General features: G+C 38.9%; 1 protein-coding gene across 1 annotated transcript in view; it reads right to left on the reverse strand.

Moving 5' to 3' along the window:
* Window positions 1-1507: 1507 nt before the first annotated feature.
* Window positions 1508-21289, reverse strand: part of LOC139724549 (bifunctional glutamate/proline--tRNA ligase-like) — a 44329-nt gene continuing 24547 nt past the window's right edge. The window contains exons 14-33 of the mRNA XM_071635682.1: window positions 20841-20977; window positions 20186-20240; window positions 19543-19695; window positions 18492-18604; window positions 17713-17812; window positions 16572-16727; window positions 15383-15565; window positions 14300-14545; window positions 13272-13529; window positions 12269-12478; window positions 11366-11438; window positions 10927-11006; window positions 8937-9194; window positions 8279-8350; window positions 7634-7759; window positions 6123-6296; window positions 5295-5455; window positions 4722-4800; window positions 3789-3853; window positions 1508-2138 (exon numbers count right to left, since the gene is read on the reverse strand). Coding sequence (XP_071491783.1) covers window positions 1982-2138; window positions 3789-3853; window positions 4722-4800; window positions 5295-5455; window positions 6123-6296; window positions 7634-7759; window positions 8279-8350; window positions 8937-9194; window positions 10927-11006; window positions 11366-11438; window positions 12269-12478; window positions 13272-13529; window positions 14300-14545; window positions 15383-15565; window positions 16572-16727; window positions 17713-17812; window positions 18492-18604; window positions 19543-19695; window positions 20186-20240; window positions 20841-20977 — 2856 coding nt within the window. The 3' untranslated portion in view covers window positions 1508-1981. The remainder of the gene's footprint in view (window positions 2139-3788; window positions 3854-4721; window positions 4801-5294; window positions 5456-6122; window positions 6297-7633; window positions 7760-8278; window positions 8351-8936; window positions 9195-10926; window positions 11007-11365; window positions 11439-12268; window positions 12479-13271; window positions 13530-14299; window positions 14546-15382; window positions 15566-16571; window positions 16728-17712; window positions 17813-18491; window positions 18605-19542; window positions 19696-20185; window positions 20241-20840; window positions 20978-21289) is intronic.

Consider the following 21289-nt stretch of genomic DNA (forward strand, 5'->3'; position numbering starts at 1 on the left):
TCTTTATTTCCTTTTCTGCTCATTTAAAACTACAGTAAATTGTTACAAAAAATATCATGAAATGTTGCTCATATTCCAAAATCTCTTTTTCTATGACATCATCTGACAAGAAATTGCATCGGAAAAAAACAATACAAACGTTACCCAGTACATGTATTATTATAGCAATTAAAAAATCCAATGATCAGCAATACACATTGGGCTTTTTACACTCTTCACTGCCTGTCGCTTGAGGACAGAAGACAAAAAGGAGGAAAACTGGGACCATATGATAAACCTTACGAATTTATCTTATCCTATGATATATATGAAGGGCATTCGGACAGTTTCATATGGCATGCATGTTATCAAATCACTTTCACATCTTAATTAATCTTCATAATAATTGTCCAATTTGACAGGGGGTGGGGTAGTGTTTTAATGTATCAAAGCTTTTTCCGTGTATGTCCCTAGTTCTCTCTTACTCTCTTCTCACACATACCCACAAAATGATAAATTTGTCAGTCAAATAGTAAATAAAAATTTGTCAAAACACTTGACAGTAATTCAAATTGTGACAAGAATCTAAGGTATGACTAGGGGTGACTACACATCATCAGTTATCACTTGATTACAAACTCATACAAATGGTAAATGAAAAGCAATCTAAAGTAGCATATCGAGAAAACAAAATAACTGTTCAGTCTAGTGTGTTTGACTGAACAAATCATTAAAACAGTATGCCACAAACCACGAATGTATGTACTTATCTCACTTTTATCTTAGAGGGATTGTATAGTTTTGGTTGAGACCTAACTTCAGGTTTCTAACATTTTGCTTTTTTAGATAATGAGAAATTTTTTATCAAATATGAAAGAGTATGTAGTTCCTAGAGGAATTCAATGCTTACTTAATGAAAGTTGGTTTTGAAACAGCTGAGTTTATCTAATAAACTTTAAATTCCTCTTAAAATGGTATGATTTTGTTAGTGGTTTCTTAGTATCTGGCAAGATGTTAATAGCCTGTTCCTCACCTCCACCAAAACTATACCATCCCTTTAAGTTAGCATGAAGCCTCCTGCGAAAGATTAGGGCGACAGCCACTTCATCAAGGAACAGATCTTTCGCAAAATGCATGAATTAGATCTCACAAGGGAAAGTGGACTGTGTAAACAACCAATCATCTACACTAGGTTTCCTTTCTTGATTAACATACAGGACGGTACTACTAAATTAATGACGCTATAACAGGCAATTCCACTTGACAGCTTTCCACGGAGGATGAGAAAATGAATACAAAATATAGCCAGTTATTCAAGCTATCAAATACACATGTCAATGTAAATATTCAATAGCATTCCTCTTCAAAGATCATATAAAGCCATTGAAGATTAGTTTGAGTATACTCAGGCAAGTGTCTATGAGAAATATGTGTTATCACAAATTCAGTTTGTCATGAACAGGTAAAGAAAACTGCAGAGCCAATAAAAAATAATAAAGATAACAAAACTACAAATACAAATCCCCACTTGCAAAAAAAAAAAAAAAAAAATCATTTTAATCCCCATGATGTGTTCACGTTTAAATCTTCAAAATACTTCCACAAAATAAACATTAGCAATCTCTTTCAGGGGAAAAGGACAATAACGGTGGCTTATCTGCCAAAATCAACTTTGAAGTCCATACTTCAAGACAGCATATTTTCACAGTAAATTGAAACAAGTGAAAGCAGCCCCGAGTGCATAAAAACAACTCGTAGGTACGAATTCGATCACTCTTAGAATATTTTGCTAAGGACAGAACAAATCTGTCCCTTTTCCCTTTGGTAATATTTATAGACCATTTAAGCTAGTCATTGGTTGACCAATTTCTTCCATTTGTAATCATGAATCAGTTCCATAAATTCACTCCATTATTTAAGTGGCAAAGCTTTTTTTCTTCTACTGGGTAAGTTAGTTGCATTGCTGGATGTGGTCTGGCCGAGATCCATCATCATCATCCGTCTAGTAGCTGCGGCCAAACATGGTGTAATACTTGGCTTCGTTCTTGCAGCCTGGATAGATGCAAGCAGTGCCGGGGGCAATCTCGGCTGGCTGCTGGAAGGGGATGCACAGACCCTTGGCGCCCATAGAGGGAGCCCCAGTCACGACATCACGGTCCCTGGAACGAGAGTGACAGGAACGACAGGAGTAAACTCAAGCTCTTTCATTGTAACATTATGAAAATCAGAAAGCAGCAGTTTTGATGTCAAATCAGAATTACCAAGAATGAATGAATAGCTATTTCACATATACCATCCAGGAAGGTAGGAAAAAGCAGTCTATTTTCAGTCGAGTTAAAGGCTCATTTATAGTACAGAGCTCAATGCCAATGTTGGACAGTCATTCCACTATAAATCACAAAGGCCATCAGATGAAAACTGCACCATGGGTGGGCTGATTAACTGCTAAACAACAAATAATACGTATCAATAGCAACTTCAAAGTTAGGTTTTTCCTAGCTGCCAACATACTACTGTAAAAGTGGTTTCTTTCGCGTACAGAAACTTTTGCGGTTTCCATCGGTGCCGACTTTTTCGCGTGTGTCTAAATTCGCGGTCAGTAATGATAGCGTTGTAACAAGCGACGAGTTCAAAACATTTTCGCGTGATGTTAAACTCGCGGTTCAACCTCAAAGCGCGAAAATAAAACCACCGCGAAAGAAACCACTTTTACAGTAACATCAAAATCAAGGAGATCCATAGAGCAATCAAAGAGAGAAATGAGTGTTAATGCAATACATGCATATCAAAGGGAAAATCATTCAAAAATCAGAAAATTTTGACATTTCTCCTGTCATGAAAAGAAAAGATATATATATATTTTTTCTTTCTTTTTTTTTCAGGAAGCCCTCTGCCAAATAGGGTAGACTTGGGAGCAATAGGCCTTCTGTCAAGCTTTATTTGGTCAAAAGGAGATGTCTATAACCCCTTAAAGGGGAAGGCTAGTAACTGATCAGTGGGAATCAATGGAAATGCTGGGAGATGATTGTTCCAATCCTTACGGGATTCATTCAAGAGTTCATTGTATATCTATTGTTGTGTGAAAATGATTTGCTTCAGAATGGTCTCATATTCAAGTAACGTGCAGTTTAATGCTTCCAGGTTAGCGTCCCTGGTCAGTGACAGAGCATTAATCTGCACATTACTTGAATATGAGACCGTTCTGAAGCAAATCATTTTCACACAACAATAGATATACAATGAACTCTTGAATGAATCCCATAAGGATTGGAACAATCATCTCCCAGCATTTCCACTGATTCCCACTGATCAGTTACTAGCCTTCCCCTTTAAAGGGATAGTACAGTATTGGTAGAGATGACAATTGGGCTTTGAACTTTTTGCGAGATATACCAAGAAAACACTTATGATGTAGTACAGAGCATACCATTTTAAGAGGAATTCAAAGTTTTTTTGATGAAAATCGGGTTTGGAATGACTGAAACATCCAAAAACAAAGTAAAACAAAGCGATCGTAATAAAGTGTGGGTCCCACACTTTATAAGAATCTCTCTTTTTTGATATCTCAGCCATTTCAAAACCAATTTTCATCAAATAAATGTTGAATTCCTCATAGAATTACATGCTCTTTCATATTTCATAAGAGGTTTCTCATTATCTCACCAAAAAATGTTAGAAATCTGAAATTAGGTCTCAACCAAAACTGTTTGATCCCTTTAACAAACTGATTGAACTGTAAAATCACTCCATCTTTCAATACTGTGGAATCTACCACACAGTCTAACAGTGAACACGGTCATGAAACTCACTTTGCGCTGTCCTTCTTGATTCGATCTTCACAGGACACGTCTCCACAGTACGGACACTGGATCAGCTGTGCATTCAAAGGAGGAGACAAAACAATTGATATAATCTCATACGCAAGGCACAGATCAACTCGCACTTTCCACATGGAAAGTGACTATAAACGAACCAATGCTTATATAAAGTACAGTCTATACAGTGACCAACTGTCTAGTGTTTATAGTGGTCACCAGTTTTTTCGTGGCCACTCTGAACTTCCCTGGAGGGAAATGAAATGCTGCAGACCCTACATACATGTACTAGTATAGTGGCCATCAGTAGGATGCAGCCAGGTGGTATTTCGTTGAGTGCAATTTGTTGGCACTTATAGTCATTATTTCTTTCTACTCAAGCTTCTGCACTTCAAATGAGAGCCATTGTTTTAGGGTCACACAAGCTCAAAGCTGTCATCATTTCATATCATTTTTTTTAAAACGAGTGATACAATCTCTTGTATTTATATGTGTAAGGGAGACATACATGTGACATCTTTTACAAATATCATGCGACTAAAATAATATGGCTGCAACCTGCTAAAAGTGACCAACTGTCTATAAAGGGTTCCTCTCAAGTTTTCGCTGAATGGCTGTCACAAAAAAATTATGCAGTTTTGACTGTACTTCCACAACAAATACTATTTTTTGTGCACTGCATGTAATTTACTTTAACCATACAGGTACCTGATTTGAAATTGGTGGAAACATCATCAGTAAATGGATAAGTATTGGTGTGAATACAACCACATACTAAAGGATATAACTAGTCTGAAAAGACTCTTCGTAAAACACACACACAAATGAACATCAACACAGCACAGAAGTGTTAGTTACTTCTTCCTTTCTGAGCTTTTACAACAGGTCAAAAACTGCAGAGAGAGAGAAACTCGCTAGGAGATTTACCTTTTTCTCCTCCAATCCTTCACAGAACGCAGCCCATGAGGAGACGACCACAATATGCTCATCAAGTTCCTTCTTGGCCCTGTAATATATAGGATGAATTAACATTGCCACTGGTCATTCTCTGTTGGTGTACAATGTCAATAGCAGGGAATGCAGAACATTTTAAGGGGGGAAGTATTCCCCATCCCCACTCAGACGGTATTCAATATAAGGACACTCAAAAGGAATTTGTAGATTTACACATCATCCACATTTCCTGCCTTAATGAAAATATGTTGTACCCAAAAAATTATGGGTGCGAATATCTAAGGATTCAACCCATCCAAGGATGCACTTGCTATGTATCAAAGAACAGATGAATGACAAAAGGTAAAATAAAGCAAAGAAACAACATAAAAATTTCATGCAAAGCTCAGTTGATAGGAGATAAACACAGTCTTCATATTTAATATGTGTACAAAATTGTTTCAAGTCAATCTTGCTTTTTTTTTCTGTTTATCAGAGTACATGCAACAAACTGAAAAGTTACTACTCATGCAAATATCTCTCTCAAGGAAGACCATAGGCACACACCTGGCAAACATGTCGTTGTGAATCTGCTCGAGGCTTTCCTTGATCCTGTCGACCACCTCGGCCTCCTTCATCGTCGACTTGGCACCGGTGTCTCGGCGGACGGCCACAAACTCCTGCTTGCTGATGTCGCGTGGTCCGACTTCCACACGAATCGGGACACCCTGCGATCACAGAGAAAAAGACAATGCTGTTACAATGATGGTTCAATGGATAACCTGGGGGGCATTTCATGAAGGAACTTGTCGGATAAAATGTCCGACAAGTCAATTATATCCGACAAGTTCAGAGAAATCAGCCAATCAGACTAAAGAATTTCTCAAAACTTGTCGGATACAATTGACTTGTCAGATATTTTATCCGACAAGTTCCTTCATGAAATGCCCCCCAGGAGGGCATTTCATGAAGCGTTTTGGTCGGATATTTTTCTGACTAACTGTTATATGCCACTGAAATGTTTGCATCTGACTGGCTGAGAGCAAATTTGTTTGACAAGTTTATTGGACAAAATGCTTCATGAAATGCCCCCCAGATGTGACATTTTTAATGAAAACATAGAAAGTTGGTGAAGACGAGAGACATAAACACCTAAACTCATAAAATTGAACACATGGCAAAGGACATTTTTATCCTGACTGACAAATATTGTTTCAGACTGTGAGGCTGATTATCTTCAGCAATCATTTTGGTCCTTTTTTTTCTTTCAAAGCTCCTTGGTCTCACAATTTATGTGCAAGTACACATTGTACAAACACAAGATGGCGCTACATAATGCGGTAACCCGGGGTTACAGTGGTACCCCATGTTACAGTGTGCCACATCATATTTCACCTTCAGCTCCCAGTGGTTGAACTTCCATCCCGGTGAGTAGTTGTCTCGCAGATCTCCGCGCACCCTGACCCCTGACCTCTTCAGCACGTCGACATACTGCTGACACTTGTCCAGGAGTTTCTTACGCTCCTCTTCAGTGGTTTTTGCTGTGATACCACATGGAACCACTATCACCTGGGGAGGGGGGAAGAATCACACAAAAAGGAAATGACAACTTTGTTTCCATGTGCATAAATATCCTTCCACATTGCATATGGTTACAGATACATGTATGATACTGCACTTACTCTACTCTCTTTGAACCCCAGATCATCTGTTTGTTTTGTTTTCAGGAAGTGGTTAAACTTAAACCAAAAATTAGGTTTATTTTGTGGTTGTACTTGTGAACAAAACTCTGCATTTCAAGGTAAACAAGCTACACATTGTAAGACTATGAGCAAATACATGAATTTTTCGTCATAATAAAACTGATGGAAATTCAAATACACCGAAAAAAAGTGCAACTTTTCAATCAGAATTACCAAATTGCCATGAATGTGATAAAACTAGTGCAATTCAACTGCTATAAAAACATCTGGGATAACCACCCTCTCACATAATCACTATATGAGCCATACATGTCCATGGACCTTAAAATACACTTGATGAAGTCCAATGATCTTGACCACTGACCAAGAATTAGCCTGTAAACCTACCTCTCTACACACAGGGAGTATCTTTTTTATGAATTTCGATCCATTACTCCACATAACATTATTACTGGACTTCATTAAATCAATTCACTCCACTTTACCTTAATTCTAGTGGCTTTTTCTTCATTGTAACAGCGATGGCTGGAAAATATACCTTCAACCAAAGTACAGTGACCTATGACCCCCTATTTTACCATGTTCATGCAAATGATTGTATATTTATTCATACCATGTCCACCAACTTACATCAAAAACTTGACGTTCCTATCTGAAGTAATGGCTAAAAGTCAATTTCTTTTGGGAAAAATACAGTGACCACAGACCATGACAGTGATCGTTTTGTTTCATGAAAATTATTGTTTATTTCTACCAATCCTACCAATTCACTTCACTTGACATTCCAACATGAAGTCACAGCTAAAAAATGCTATTCTTAGCAAGTTAAGCAACCTTTGAACTTTGACCCTGAGGGAGTCTAGCCCAAATTAGAAAACTAGAAAGATGAACCACGAACTTCTAACACTTTATATGCCCACTCAGTAAATTTTGCAATATTCTACATACATAGGTGTGGGTTGGCCAGTCCCCTGGGGCATAACAACACGCCCCGGCCTGTAACAGGAGGGCCACAATTGCAATGAAGGGGGATAAGATAATCTCTAATGATTAGCAGTTTATAGTATTAAGGTATCAGAGCCACTCCATGAAGACAGTACTCCAATGCACAAGCCAACAAAGCTAGAAAAGCACATCAAGGCTTATGCAATCACGACTGGAGACTCAAAAAGTTGAGGTACTACGATAGAGGGGTGTACTAACCTGGGCGGCGGCAACCCTTGGGGGCAGCACCAGACCCTTGTCATCACCGTGCACCATACACATCACCCCGATGCTACGGGTGGTCAGGCCCCAAGAGTTCTGGTAAGCGTACTTGTGGGTGTTTGGCTGCATGGGAAGATGAGAGAGAGAAAATTTACTCGTTATTCATCTTCAGTTTCGTTTGACATTTGCACACATGCAACTATGAATGATACAAAGACTGAATATATTCAAAATCAAAGTTACAGAAGAAAAGCCTGATATATAAGTTTTGCTGGAAGGCTGACAAAGCAATAAACAAAAGCTTCTTCAAAACCTTCCTAAGGAGAAGTTTGAAGGAGAGAGTTTTTTTTTTTTTTGGTGTTTTGTCCTTATCTTAAATCAGTTTCCACCATTAAAAGAGCAGTGGCAAAATACAAATACAATGGAAGTTCATTCAGTTTATAAATGCTTCCTAGATGGCCAGGATCACACAGTATCTTTTAATTCCACAACTCAAACAAGGCTTTACACATGACTGAAAACTATAACTGGAGTGAAGACATAAAAACTGCCGCTGATGAACAAAAAGGACGCACTAAAAATATATATACATACATATACATTAGAAAAATAAAAGATGGAAAATTGCATATCAAGTACTACCTCATTTGGATCTTCAAACTTGATCTCAAACATCTTCGCAAAGTTCTGGCCCAGGTGATGTGATGTTGCACCCTACAGTACATGAAAATAAAAGGCAGAAGCTCATTCTGTTATCAGTGAACATGGGGAATGGAGGGGATAAAGTATCATCCGGGCTACAGTGAAGACATTTCATGTGGTGACAGCATTTCATTGCAGCAGATCTGTGATGCTTTTCATCTCTTTTCCCTGGTTAGACATCTTGTAACCTGTATGTCATGAAACACTGATTTCTACACTCAGTGGGGTGCTACTGAGTGTCATTAGTGGGGTTTAGCACATTGATATAAATATATAGATATAGATATTGAAATTTCTAGATTCTATCTGACATTTTAACTGGGAAAGGTAACAACTGAAGAAATTCTGTGAAGGTAATTCCAGAACTCTGAATTCTGTTTAAAAGATATCCCCATAAAATATACATCTCTCTGTGACAGTGCCTACATCTCAGTATGCAACAAAACAGATGCAACATGACTACCTTACTGGTAAAGCATGTAACATTTCACCAACATGGTCCCACATACTACCCTTGATGTTAGCAATCTCATGGAGCAATCTCACGGAGCCTTCCCATCTCCATCCCTTGTGAATTTCGTTAAAAGACCTTAAATACCTGGATGGCTCTGCCGCTGGCCTGCACAAAGGCCTCCACAGTCGTTGTGAAGTCCCCGCCTGCGAACTTCTCCTTTGTCGTCTTGCGGCCCCTGACGACCGGCACGGCAAGCAGTCGCTCGTAGACCTGCGCATACAGTTCCAGGATCGTGTGCACTTCCTCGACGGCGTCCTCCTGATTGGCCCAGGCCGTGTGACCCTCCTGCCACAGGAACTCTCGGGTGCGAAGGAATGGCTGCGGGTGCTTGAACTCCCATCGCTAGCACCACCACAACAACAAAAAAAAGAGAGAAGAAAATGGCATAATATATATGTAGGGCTACTCAGAGAGTGACACCATCAGTATTGCACGACAATCGTGTTTGCAGACCTTTTTGCTGTATCAATCATCTCAACTTTTGCAGGACTACACTCAAGGACTCCCATGTAGACATATGCATACAGTAACGCTCTATCTGTGGTCATGAAAGTTTGATCACTGAAATGATAGAGAACAGACACTAATACTATAGATTGTGTTTAATGAAACTCATACTAGGCTGGAAGAGAATTAAACAACTTTCGATGACTTCCAAAAACATTGCTCTGCTACAACCTTCGTGGCTTAAAGGTCCTGTTTACCTTTGGGAGCAGCGATTTTAAAAATGTTCAAGATATTACTTTTGATGCATATGTGTAGGTCAGTTGTATCACAAAACATCCTACCATATGAAATTTTTGCAATAAAGCGTAGAATATAAGGAGATACCACTATTTTTCTCATTAAAGTCATAATTTACCATTTGCAGATGAAACAAAAACCCAGCATTAGTGCTTCAAAATAGTTCTAAAATGTGAGTTAGGGCTAGAAACAACCACTGTAAAAATTTGAATCCGTATAATCAATGTTAAGTGTTGTTAAATACACAAACTGTGAACAATAGTTATAATAAAAATGCTTCCAGGCTAAACCGTCTATAGTTACGGTTTATTGAGAAAAACACTAATATCTTCTTATATTTTAGGTTTTATTGCGAAAATTTTATATGGTAGGATGTTTTGTGATACAACAGACCTACACATAAGCATCAAATGTGATATCTTGAACATTTTTGAAATCACCGCTCCCAAAGTTAAACTGGACCTTTAAACCATAACTGTATAAAGTTTGGTCTGGAAACATTTTTATTATAAGTATTGTTCACATTTTGTATATTTAACCATATTTAAAGGCGCATAGTCCCAGTAGTGTAGAGGGCGCTGTTGATGATACTGCCGATCACCGTTAGCATTGATACGAAGATTGCCGAAGTTGAGCTGTCATCAAGAGTAAAGCATGTAGGTGTTGCTAAGTAACGTTGCCTTTGTTGTCTTCTCTGCGCATCATGCAGTCTGTAGTAATGCCAGGGTGCGTGCATATGTGCTTCTTATTATGACATCACAAAAGAAGTTTGCTAAAGCTGTCATCCCCCTCAGCCGAATCATGAGCCGAACTGTGATCAGACCACTGACTACAGTGGATCCGACTTCTTCGGACTCAGGGAAGTGGGTCACAGCATAAGCGCTAAAGAGAAGTCAATAGGGTAGGTCTCTATAGGAAACTTGCGCCGTGCGCCCGCCTACGCATTTGACTAAACCACCGGGACCATGTGCCTTTAACATCGATTATACTGGTTCAAATTTTCACATTGGTTATTTCTATCCCCAACTCACATTTCAGAACTATTTTGAAGCACTAATGTTGGGTTTTTGTTTCGTCTGCAAAAGGTAAAAAATGCCTTTAAGAGGCTAAATATTGCTCGAACAGAGAGACATATTCATGATGACAACTCTTGTTGTTTTTGACATCTTACTGAATGCTCAAGAATGACTCAGAACAGCAAAGTTTATTCTAAATACAATGAAAAGGACTTTCCCTAGGCAAGATGATGCTTCACAAGCTTTCCAGAAGGAAACTCAGAAACCCTGCTAAGATGGAGTACATTCGATGGAAGGGTTCATTTGCTACTTACCACCACGTTACACCACTGGTTGAGTTTGATGGGAAGATCTCTGTGCGACTGGACCCACTTGGAATATGACTGGTACATCACTGGAAAGAATAAAAAGCAAACAAACAACACTCCTAATCAAATTTGACTTGCTTTCAGTCGATTAAATATGTGCTTACACGCTGAGTCTGTGCCCAGGAAAAAACAACCAAACACAAATGTATTATTACACAGAAACACCAGTTGTCTTTCAAATTTTAACACAACACAGTAAACTTGGTTTACATTGATGTATATATCATACAAAAGCATAATATATGTAGAATACAGTAATACATGAAATAATTTGCTTTCACATAAAAGCATTAAGTACAAAAAGACAAAAGACAAGTCATTCTTTATATACCTACAAGACAAAGGACTGCTCTGTCAATGTAACCGATCAGTCACATAATCTCACCTGTTTCACTGGTTGGACGTATGGCGATTGGCTCGGCTAGCTCTGATTGGCCGCTTTTTGTCACCCAGGCAACCTGCACAGGAGTAAAGACATTACATGTATCTGTTTTTTTTTTTCTGTGGCATATTATCATGAAGCATGAAGCAAAAAAAAAAAAAAAGAAAGAGATAATCCCCCAAACACAATAATGCATGCTATACCACTCTCTAGCATCAAACCATAACCTCTTATTTGTGATATTCTAAATGTAATGAAGGCAGACCATGGGAAATCACATTTCAAAAGGAATAAGTTAATGGGGAAATGAAAAAGAGCATGCTGCAAGTGAACACAGTTCGTGTAGACAGGAGATGTGTTTTCGTTTGAGGCATTCATCTTGCTTTCAGTATAACTGATGTAGCTTTTTATGAAGAACTGCACTGTATGTTCTAATATCATGTCTTCCTGGAAAGGCTGGGCTGGCTTCTGTATTAAATGTGAACAAGATGTCAAATACTTCCCACATAAATAATGAGGCAATTGTGCTAACATGCAATGCCATTTCACAATGTGTGTATCCTAACCAATACATTTCCACAAAGGAATAAGGAAATGGTACTTATCAGGACTACCACACATGGTGTAACTAACTGCAACCATGTTATCCAAAACAAGACATATATCAACACTACTCCCTCTTCCCCTGACTACGCTGAGGTACTTCGAGCAGCATCACTTATGAACCTATGATATGACTATTTATATTCCTTGGTACAACCATTCTATTCATTAATGAAATGAATGTGAGTAGCCATCTTCCCCTTCTTCCGTGCTATCAACAGATTTTGTTTACTGCGTGAACACTCATAAACTTTTCTAAAACAGAATGATTGTTAAGGAGAGCAGAACATGTTTTGGTCTAACCTCGGGAGAGAAGTCAGCGATGTGTTCCTTCTCGCGCTCCAGGGCACTCTGCGACACAAAGATGGGGAAGTAGGTGTTCTCTACGCCCAGTTTCTTGATCTCGGCGTCGAAGAAGGCCACGATCTGCTCCCAGATGAGGTAGGACCACGGGCGCAGGACGTAGCAGCCGCTGACGTCGTAGTACTCGATCATCTCTGACTTTGTGATCACCTGTCAATACACGCGATAGCAAGTGCAGAGATAAAAGTTCATTGTCAACTCGCTAGATGCCAAAGTCTTTAGCTCTTAACCGGCCAGCAGTCGCTTAACAAATTATTATTATTATTTTTTTTTTTTTGGTGTGTGCACATGTAAAAGAATGTCTGTGTTTGCAAGCATGCCTGTTTCTTTGTCTGTGTCTTCCTGGAAAGTGCTTTGCCAATGGTGTCTGTATCATTACAATTGTGAAATATTGATCAAACTGAGATGGTCTCCTATTTGTGACATTCTTGGTGAATAGACTTGGAGCATTGTTTTTTCTCGAAGCATAACAAAGCATATCAACTTCATTTCCCCAAGCAACCATCTTGTTGCTAGTTGAGCAAATTAGAAACAGACTGGCATATCCTCCCTGAAATTCATGAAGAATAAAGCCTTGTAGGCATATATGCTCCAAAGATTAATCTAAGATGAAATAAATAGTTTCTGTCAAATTGTAGCAGTCCATGTGGAGGGTTAAATCACCCCAAGCAGGAAAATGTGACAACCTCAGAAGCATGCATGACATTCATGACTAAATTTTGTGATACTGTGCTTTGACACATACAGCTCATACACTCTATTTTCTCACTCTATACATACCGGTGTGCACAAGTTTGTATATTGTGCAATATAAGTTTTACCACGTTGATTTGACATCTACAATCATTCTCACCACAAAGAAGAAAAAGACAGTCAAATAATTATGATCATATTCAAATTCGAGTAAAAAAAATTGAAGATCCATGGTGAAACCTCAACTGACCTGTGAGTACCATTCACTGAGGTCCTCAGTCTTCTTAACCTCTAGACCAAGTCTGCTCTGCTTCTTAGTGTCCTCAGACGCCGACACCGCTGATGCAGCCGCAGCCTCTTTGGCTTTGGCGGGCTGCTTGCCTCCCGCCTTGTTCTGCTTGTCCTTCTTCTCCTTGCCAGAACCTGCCGGCTTGTAGTCCACACCAGTCAACGTCTTGTAGTCGGCCTTCAAGGCCAGCAGAATTTTGACCTCGGCGTCAATTTCTCCCTGGGATGGAGAGAGAAATATTGTTACCCAAGAAGAAAAAGCTCAACAAGCCATGCACTGTAGTCTTTCCTGCCCTCCCACATTCACCAAACTTTTCTGGTGTATTAAATTCACCACATGTTCATTACTTTGAGAATACCACAAGAAAGTTACAAAAACAGCTTCCACACTAGTTGGGGTGTAATGTATATCAAAGATGAGATAACTTGATGAGAAAAATAAATTTATTCTCATCAATTTCAGGCCAGGAATGGGAAATTTGTGAAGTTTTGGTAAAAGTCATCGGAAGGCTTGAGGTAATGACAGTATCCCCTATCAATGTGCACATCTGGTAGCACAAGGAAACATGGAAGTTCCAATAGAGTCAGTCCTCATTCAATACCCTCCAGGGTACATTCAAAACCACGAATAGCAAACATGAGTCATGCGTCAGTGAATACAGGCATCAAATCCCATGCTCATCGGTACTGGTTGAATGCAGTCAAGGTTCTTTGGCAGTGTGTGTATTTACATGCAGGTCAGTGTACATAATTTGCTACTTGGATTCTCAAATATATCCTGATCATATCCACGTTTCCACTCCACGAAACCCCACGCTATTGGGATTTTCTAACACTGTTTCATGTTAACTAAAGACACTCAACTCCATATCTCACTAAACTCTCCCATTCTGCTCACCTGATCTATGTAAATACATATATTCTCCGTATAAAAACCACCTTGAGCATGGTGTGAAACTAAGCCTTATACGGCATGTTTGGCTTACTCACCTTGTCAGCCTTCCTGGTCTTCAACTCCCTCACTTTGTCTCCCTGGGCAGTGATCTTGGCCACGACGGCATCCACCTCTGGTCCTCCTGCGGGAGCTGGGGCAGCCTCCTGCTTGACCACTGGAGTGGCAGCATCCTTGGTCTTAGCCTTTGCCGGGGCCGCTCCAGGCTTGTAGTCCTGGCCCGTCGTGTTCTTGTAGTCAGCCTTCAGCGCCAGCAAGATCTTCACTTCGGCATCGATGTCACTCTGGGGGATGGACAGAACACAGAGAATCACACGTTGATTTTAATACAACATCTAGGCCATATAGAAAGTACTGAACTTGCTAGTGCATTAATTGTAAGTATACAAATAACGCATTGGTGAGAGTGCATTTAATGGAGATGCAGCGCACTCAAGGGTATTTACAATGGCGAAACATGCAGGACATTGCACATACCCGAGAGTGAGCTGCATCTCAATTAACGTCACAAACTTAAACATGTGAATTATTGATTCATAAAATGGGTCGAAAATTACGACATTTTTCACGTATATTCAGGGGTGAATATCAGTCAGTTACTGTTACATGTAGAACTTGCGCAAAAGCCAAGAAATGTAAAGATGTTCATTTTAAACACTCGGCAAACACTGTACACATGCACAAGGCCAGCTGGCACAAACTTGAAGTGGTTAACAGAAATATATGTGATTGAGAGCGCGTATAGTAGCGCGTCGTGCTTGTGACAACTGATTGAGCCCGCACTGCAAAAGTATGCATTGTGACGTCAGTGATCGTGCATAACATGCTTTCTCTGTAATGTCCCATAAGATAATATGCAGTGCTGCTATATGCTTCTTTCATTGCACACTTTTTGCACGGCCGTGCATGCTGGTATGAAAATACAAGGTGCCCACATGACTCATTTCAGCATGCATGACTACATTCTTGAACTCATTTTATAATGTGTATTAAAAGCACCCTTGGGTCCTGGCCAGTTTATTTCATAAAACTATAAACAGATATCAGTACACCAAATCCCTTCAATCTTTGTATTAATCTGAATAAATAGAGGGGGAGGGAAGGGTGCAAAGAGAACTTACCTTTGGGGCCTTGTTAGACTTGAGTGCCCTCACTTTATCTCCCTGGGCCGTGATCTTAGCCACCAGCCCCGATACGTCTCCCGAGGGGGGCGGAGCGGCTCCTGGTTTGTAATCCTTGCCTGTTGTCTTCTTGTACTCAGCCTTCAGGGCCAGCAGGACTTTGACCTCTGCATCTATACTTTCCTGTCGTTGTAGAAGCAGAGACATACACCTAATTACTGTGGACAGCTGATTCTCCATCATTTCAATGTCAAATTACTCACAAACACAATCAACAACTGTTGCTGGGATTTACCCAGAAGTAAAGAAGCACATAGATAGATAGCACGGTGTAACAGAATGCAACTGTATATACAGATTAAGAAATTAAAACATGGATACAGAAAGATAGATGGACAGAGATAGACAGATAGAAAGATGGAAGGATTGAAGAATGGATTGAAATATCATGTATATTACATGATATATCATTACTTTCGCCAAGGAAGGAGGTTAAGCGATCATTAGTGTTGGTTTGTCTGTTTGCAAAATAATTCAAAAAGTTGTGAACAGATTTGAATGAAACTTGCAGAAAAAGTTGATAATGACACAAGGAACCATTGATTAAATATTGGTAGTGATCCATGAATTTTTATGGATTTTTGAGGGATTTTTAATCTTTTGGCACATAAGGTCAAAGGACTTGAGAGCTCAAGCTGTGCAGGTCTGCTAACATTCCCACATCCAAATCAAGGAGATTGCACACAGCAATCAGGGAGATATCTCTGTGTTACATGCATTTCAATGGGTAAAAACAATTCCAAAATCAGGGAGATTTTAATATTCTCTTATTCACACATGAAAAGATTTTGACATTTTCGGGTAGACTTGGTAGCTCTGGTGAACTTGAGGATTACACACATTGCCTGGAAGCTGATGACGTATACAAAAGGCTTCTACACGGTACATGCATTGAGAAAATGCATGTATGTATATGGAAATTAGTTGCTGGCTTGGCAGAGGTCTGCGCTCTCCGAGTGCTTTTATAGATGATACTGTATCAGATCTAGAGAGTAAATAAACTGCAAACGAATAGATATTACTGCTAAATCCCTCATAGAAAATCAAGAATGTAGCCGCCTTAGAAGAGTTGCTTAACAGGACAATTTTTTGTTAATGTTGTATCAGAGTGATAGGGCAAAACATTCACCTTTGCAGCCTTCTCAGATTTGAGCTTTCTGACTTTGTCTCCTTGGGCGGTGATCTTGGCCACAAGGTCATCGACATTTCCCGAGGGCTGCTTAGCTTCAGGAGCTGCATTTGCAGCCGTTGGGGTGACCTTTGACTTTTTGCTCTCCTGCACCTTCTGAAAAACAAAACAAAAACATGTACATAGAAGAAGATTTCTGTGATTATGAGTCTTGACATTCTTTTCCTTATTTCACTGTGCATACTTTTTCCAAATGGCATGTATGAGTCGATTGATGTTTGGAAAATATTCCCTCTCGTAACAGAAGTGCACTGTACATGGCGGGCAATCATTTAAATATTTTCCTAAATAGTGATAATATTTATTATTCATTCTGTTGCTATGGGTCTCCACAAAATAAAATTTAAAAATTTGCAAAATAATCTTTCAAGTCTACACATTTGCCAAATGTTACACTGACAAGTTATATGGAGTGTAAATTATATGGTAAGTGTTTTGTGTTTTAATTCAGAACACAAAACGATGTTGCATTACATGATTTGGCTTACCTTGGTAACTTCCTTTCTCTTGTAAATTTCACATATATCAAACAATACCAAAGAAGCAAAGAATACTACACAGCTTAAAGGAAATAATCCTTGGGGAAACAAGATTGTTAGGCCAGGAAACTAAACAGATTATCTCCTTTATCCATAGTCAGCATGTACTCTTCGCTAGAATGTATCATCACACTTTGCTCAACCAACAACTGATCATGACCAATTCCAATGTTATCTGCTGCCAGAAAACTTTTCTGGATAATTCCTGCTATGAACATCACAGATTCTTTCAAAATGGCTCATCCAATATTCAGCAATGATTATTCTCTGCTCTGGAAGTATCAATTAAACAAAATGACAAAATGCAACTCATGTACTTTCATGAGGTTGCCTGGTTTCCATCACATTCACAGCGCAAAGAGCCACCTTTTTTTTTTTTCCATATTACATCCAGTCCTTTTCATACACTATTCATATGAGAGAAAGAGTACACCACCATCTAGCCTTGATTCTGGCCATGAAGTTACCAGGTGCGCTGGTCTCAACATTGGTTTTTACACTTGAAATGAAATGCAGACAAATCAGGGTCAAGGAAATATCACCTTTGCAGCAGTGTCTGAGCTCTGGGGAGCTGGCATGTTTTTGGTGTGTCCGTCTGGGATGTTGATAAGTATGCAGGGGGTGGCTCGACTTGTGTGCCTACTGTAACATGACAGAAGTGCAACATATTAATATTTTTGGTATAGAGCTGACAGGAATCTCTTTTTTTCATTCTATTACATTTATTACACATCCCTCCTCATCACATATCAACCAGTATAAAGCTACAGATCATAAAAGGATGAAAAATGCATGGAAAGTCGACTCTGTCAATATAACCTCACATATTTCTAACACTTGATTACTTTTAGCATATATTCCTTGTATGGAAGTAGGACAACTTATATATCTTTTCAAAGCTTAGCATCTCACAAATTCAGATCTGCCAAAAACCAAGTAGAATATTTTCCCAACATTATACGGCTTTCGTGATGACGCATCACCAATAATTAATCGACATAGGAACAGAAATACATCTCTAAATTCATTCTGAATATTACATCACTGTTAAAATGTCTGTTTCTTCTTTCTCACAGGCTGAAATTTCACTCAACGTTTCTTTGTTGCTTTTATGAAAATTGTTACTTTCTTTGCTGGCTTTGGTTTTTGGAATCCTTTTTTTCTTCATACCGCTTTTTTTTTTTTTCATATCATTTTTTTTTTTCTTTCACTTAATATTTGTATCATTTCACAAACCACAACTGATTTTTACTATCTCTGGCAAGAACATGACTGAATGCCATCAAAGTGTACAGGCATGTTCACACTGCTCCATGTTTACCTTGGAGGCTCATAGGTCTGGTCACAGATGAAGAAGCCTTTCCTCTGAATCTGAACGATGTCTCCCTTCTTGACAGACGCAAGCTCTGGGTCTCCCAGGAGACATGTATCCTCCTGCAAGAGTTTGGTAAAAATCATGAATAAATGGATCCAAGTCTGTCTGGGTGACACATCACTATAAAGATGAATGGAACTGCAAGTAAGAAGTGCACATTCCATGGCACATCTTCCTTTCAGGCTCACACTCTAGAGGTTCCAGGGTCTCGTCACAGCATGGTAACTTGCATTTGATTGAATGCAGGTCAATTGCTGACTGCATATTTCAGGAACTCTGTGGTTTAATTGCATTTCTTCATATTACAGGAAACACGCTCAATTCAGAGGGTAAATGCCCTTTATGAATTCATCAAGTGGCCTGGCTTATAAAGTAAAATTTGCCATTTAACAGACATAGTATAAATCGTGCTTCAGGGCTGGGTTTGAAATCTGCAACATTATGATAACGTGGGGGACTCTAACATACTGGATAAGACTCTTGACTTTCAATTGGAAGATCCAAGTTCTAGTCCCCTCAAGTGCCTACGTCCTTGGACAAAATGTTTTTGTCCACCATGTCCCTCTCAACCCAGGTGTATGGGTATCGGTGATCATGTTCGGGTGACAATATTGGCAGGGCCTTCTGGTAGAGCAATGGCAACATTGAAAATGCTACCATGGATAAAGAAGACCCTATTCTGACAGGGGCTGATCCAGGAATTCCGTAAAGAGAGGACGCCTTTTCTAAATTAACGAGGGGCCCATGCACCTCTCCCCCATTATTTCTTTTTATTTATTTTTTTTTAACAAAAAATAAAGGGGGGCACGCCCTGGATCCGCCACTGTCTTATCATTATCATAATATCATGGTCAACATAACCACCAGTACTATATCACAACTTGTCACATTTCTGTCATGATGTATAAACAGCTGGCTACTTGGGTAACACAATATCTGACACAGTGTCCATTAAACATTCACGAACAATGAGGGTTGCATTGTCTTCTCTTCTCACCCTAGACTTCTCATTGATGAAGTCCTTGAAGTCATCATCTTTTCCAAGGACGCCTTTCTTGATGAGGTAGTCGTAGTGAATCATGACCGCCTCAACAAACGGTGCCTTGTCTGTTTCAGCAAGCCACGTCACTTTGACTGTGTTCTTGAAGTTCTGATAGGTGGGAAAAAGAATGCATGGTGAAGGGAAATTGATTTTTTTCAGATATGAGTGAATGCAGCAACAGTTTAATACTTTCATACTTTCATTAATACTTTGATGCTAAGCTCCATAATATTTAAAATGACCAATCTCTTATAAACATTACATTTACAATTATGCAGAATGACAAAATCATATCAAGAAAACACTTAAATGTAATAACTGAACATCTTTCTTTGTTAATAATGACAAATATATCCTCTCACACAGCCAATGTTCAAATTACTAGTAATATAAATCTTTCTTCTTCCTGTTTCAAAACTACATCTTCCCAGCTAAACTACAAAGGAAACACTATTTTGCCCCCAAGTCTTTCATGGGTGAATCAAAACTAGACTCTTGACATGCCCAAGCTCTGGTGTCTGTGTCTTGAAAGATTTCCTACCATGGATTTGGAATGAAATCTGGACTTAAACAAATGACATGGTATGCAAAATTTTACCTTGTTGTCGGGATCATACTCTGCCTCCACTGACTGAATCTTGCCATCCGATGCCCTGGAGGAGAAATCCGAGAAAGACGATATAAATATGATTTCCCTTGTGATAAATATATCACTTAGCACACAAGTTATCTGTACTACAGCTAGATTATTGCCGTGTTATACGAGTTGCTTGTATGAGCTTGAGAAGTCTCTTTGCTGAAAAGGGTCAGTTTTACTCACATTATTGCCATGAGACATCTTTAATTCAAAATTTTTCAAAGCTGATTTCTCACTGCAGAGCAGATATGTATAAAAGATCATAGTTTGAATGACACTCTGTTACTTTCAAAACTGATTCAAATGGACAAGCATAAGTCACACATATTGACATTACCAGCTATAGTATAATCATAAGAACTAAAACCACACAACTACTAATGGAATGACAACATGAATTTATTACAATGCATGTATCATTCAGGCACTTACTGCAATCTCAATCTAATCTAACATTAACTTTTATAACATTGTGACATTATCTATGATCTCATCCTGTTCAAATAGAAACAGTTGAATACCTCAATAATAACACTGTATCAATATCTATCTATAATCCCACTAAAAAACAAGAAAGAGAATCAATTGGAAAAACATGTATGCAATTGAGATTTACTTGACAATCTTCTTGATGTTGAGGTTCCCCCAGTTGACAAAGGTCACGACCTGACCCTCGGTGAAGGTCGCTGCATCCTCCTGATCGACAAAGACCTTCTTGCTGTACCAGGTCTTCTTCATACCAACATCAGCATTCTGGGTGCAAAACATGGAGCATCGAATTATTTTGTTTCCTGTTTTACTCTGTGATTGATTAAAAAAAAAAATAATAATCATCTTTATTTGAGACAAGTTTTGTACCTGAGAAAATGTCAGGACTTGATGATACTAAAAGAAGCTTCAAGACAGGTTTGGCCCCTATGAAACCATCCTGTGAAGCCCGTTGGTGATGTGTTGTTAACTTTAAGTAGTAACTTCTTCTTCAAGGGCTCGACAATCACAATTTAATCAACAGGCCCTTTTTAAAAACTTATTATCTCAACAAGTGCACAATCAGGGTTGTCGCGT

Source organism: Diadema antillarum, unplaced genomic scaffold, assembly GCF_040938485.1.
Source record: "Diadema antillarum isolate AM-2024a unplaced genomic scaffold, OU_Dant_1.0 scf00000220, whole genome shotgun sequence".
Classification (NCBI taxonomy): domain Eukaryota; kingdom Metazoa; phylum Echinodermata; class Echinoidea; order Diadematoida; family Diadematidae; genus Diadema; species Diadema antillarum.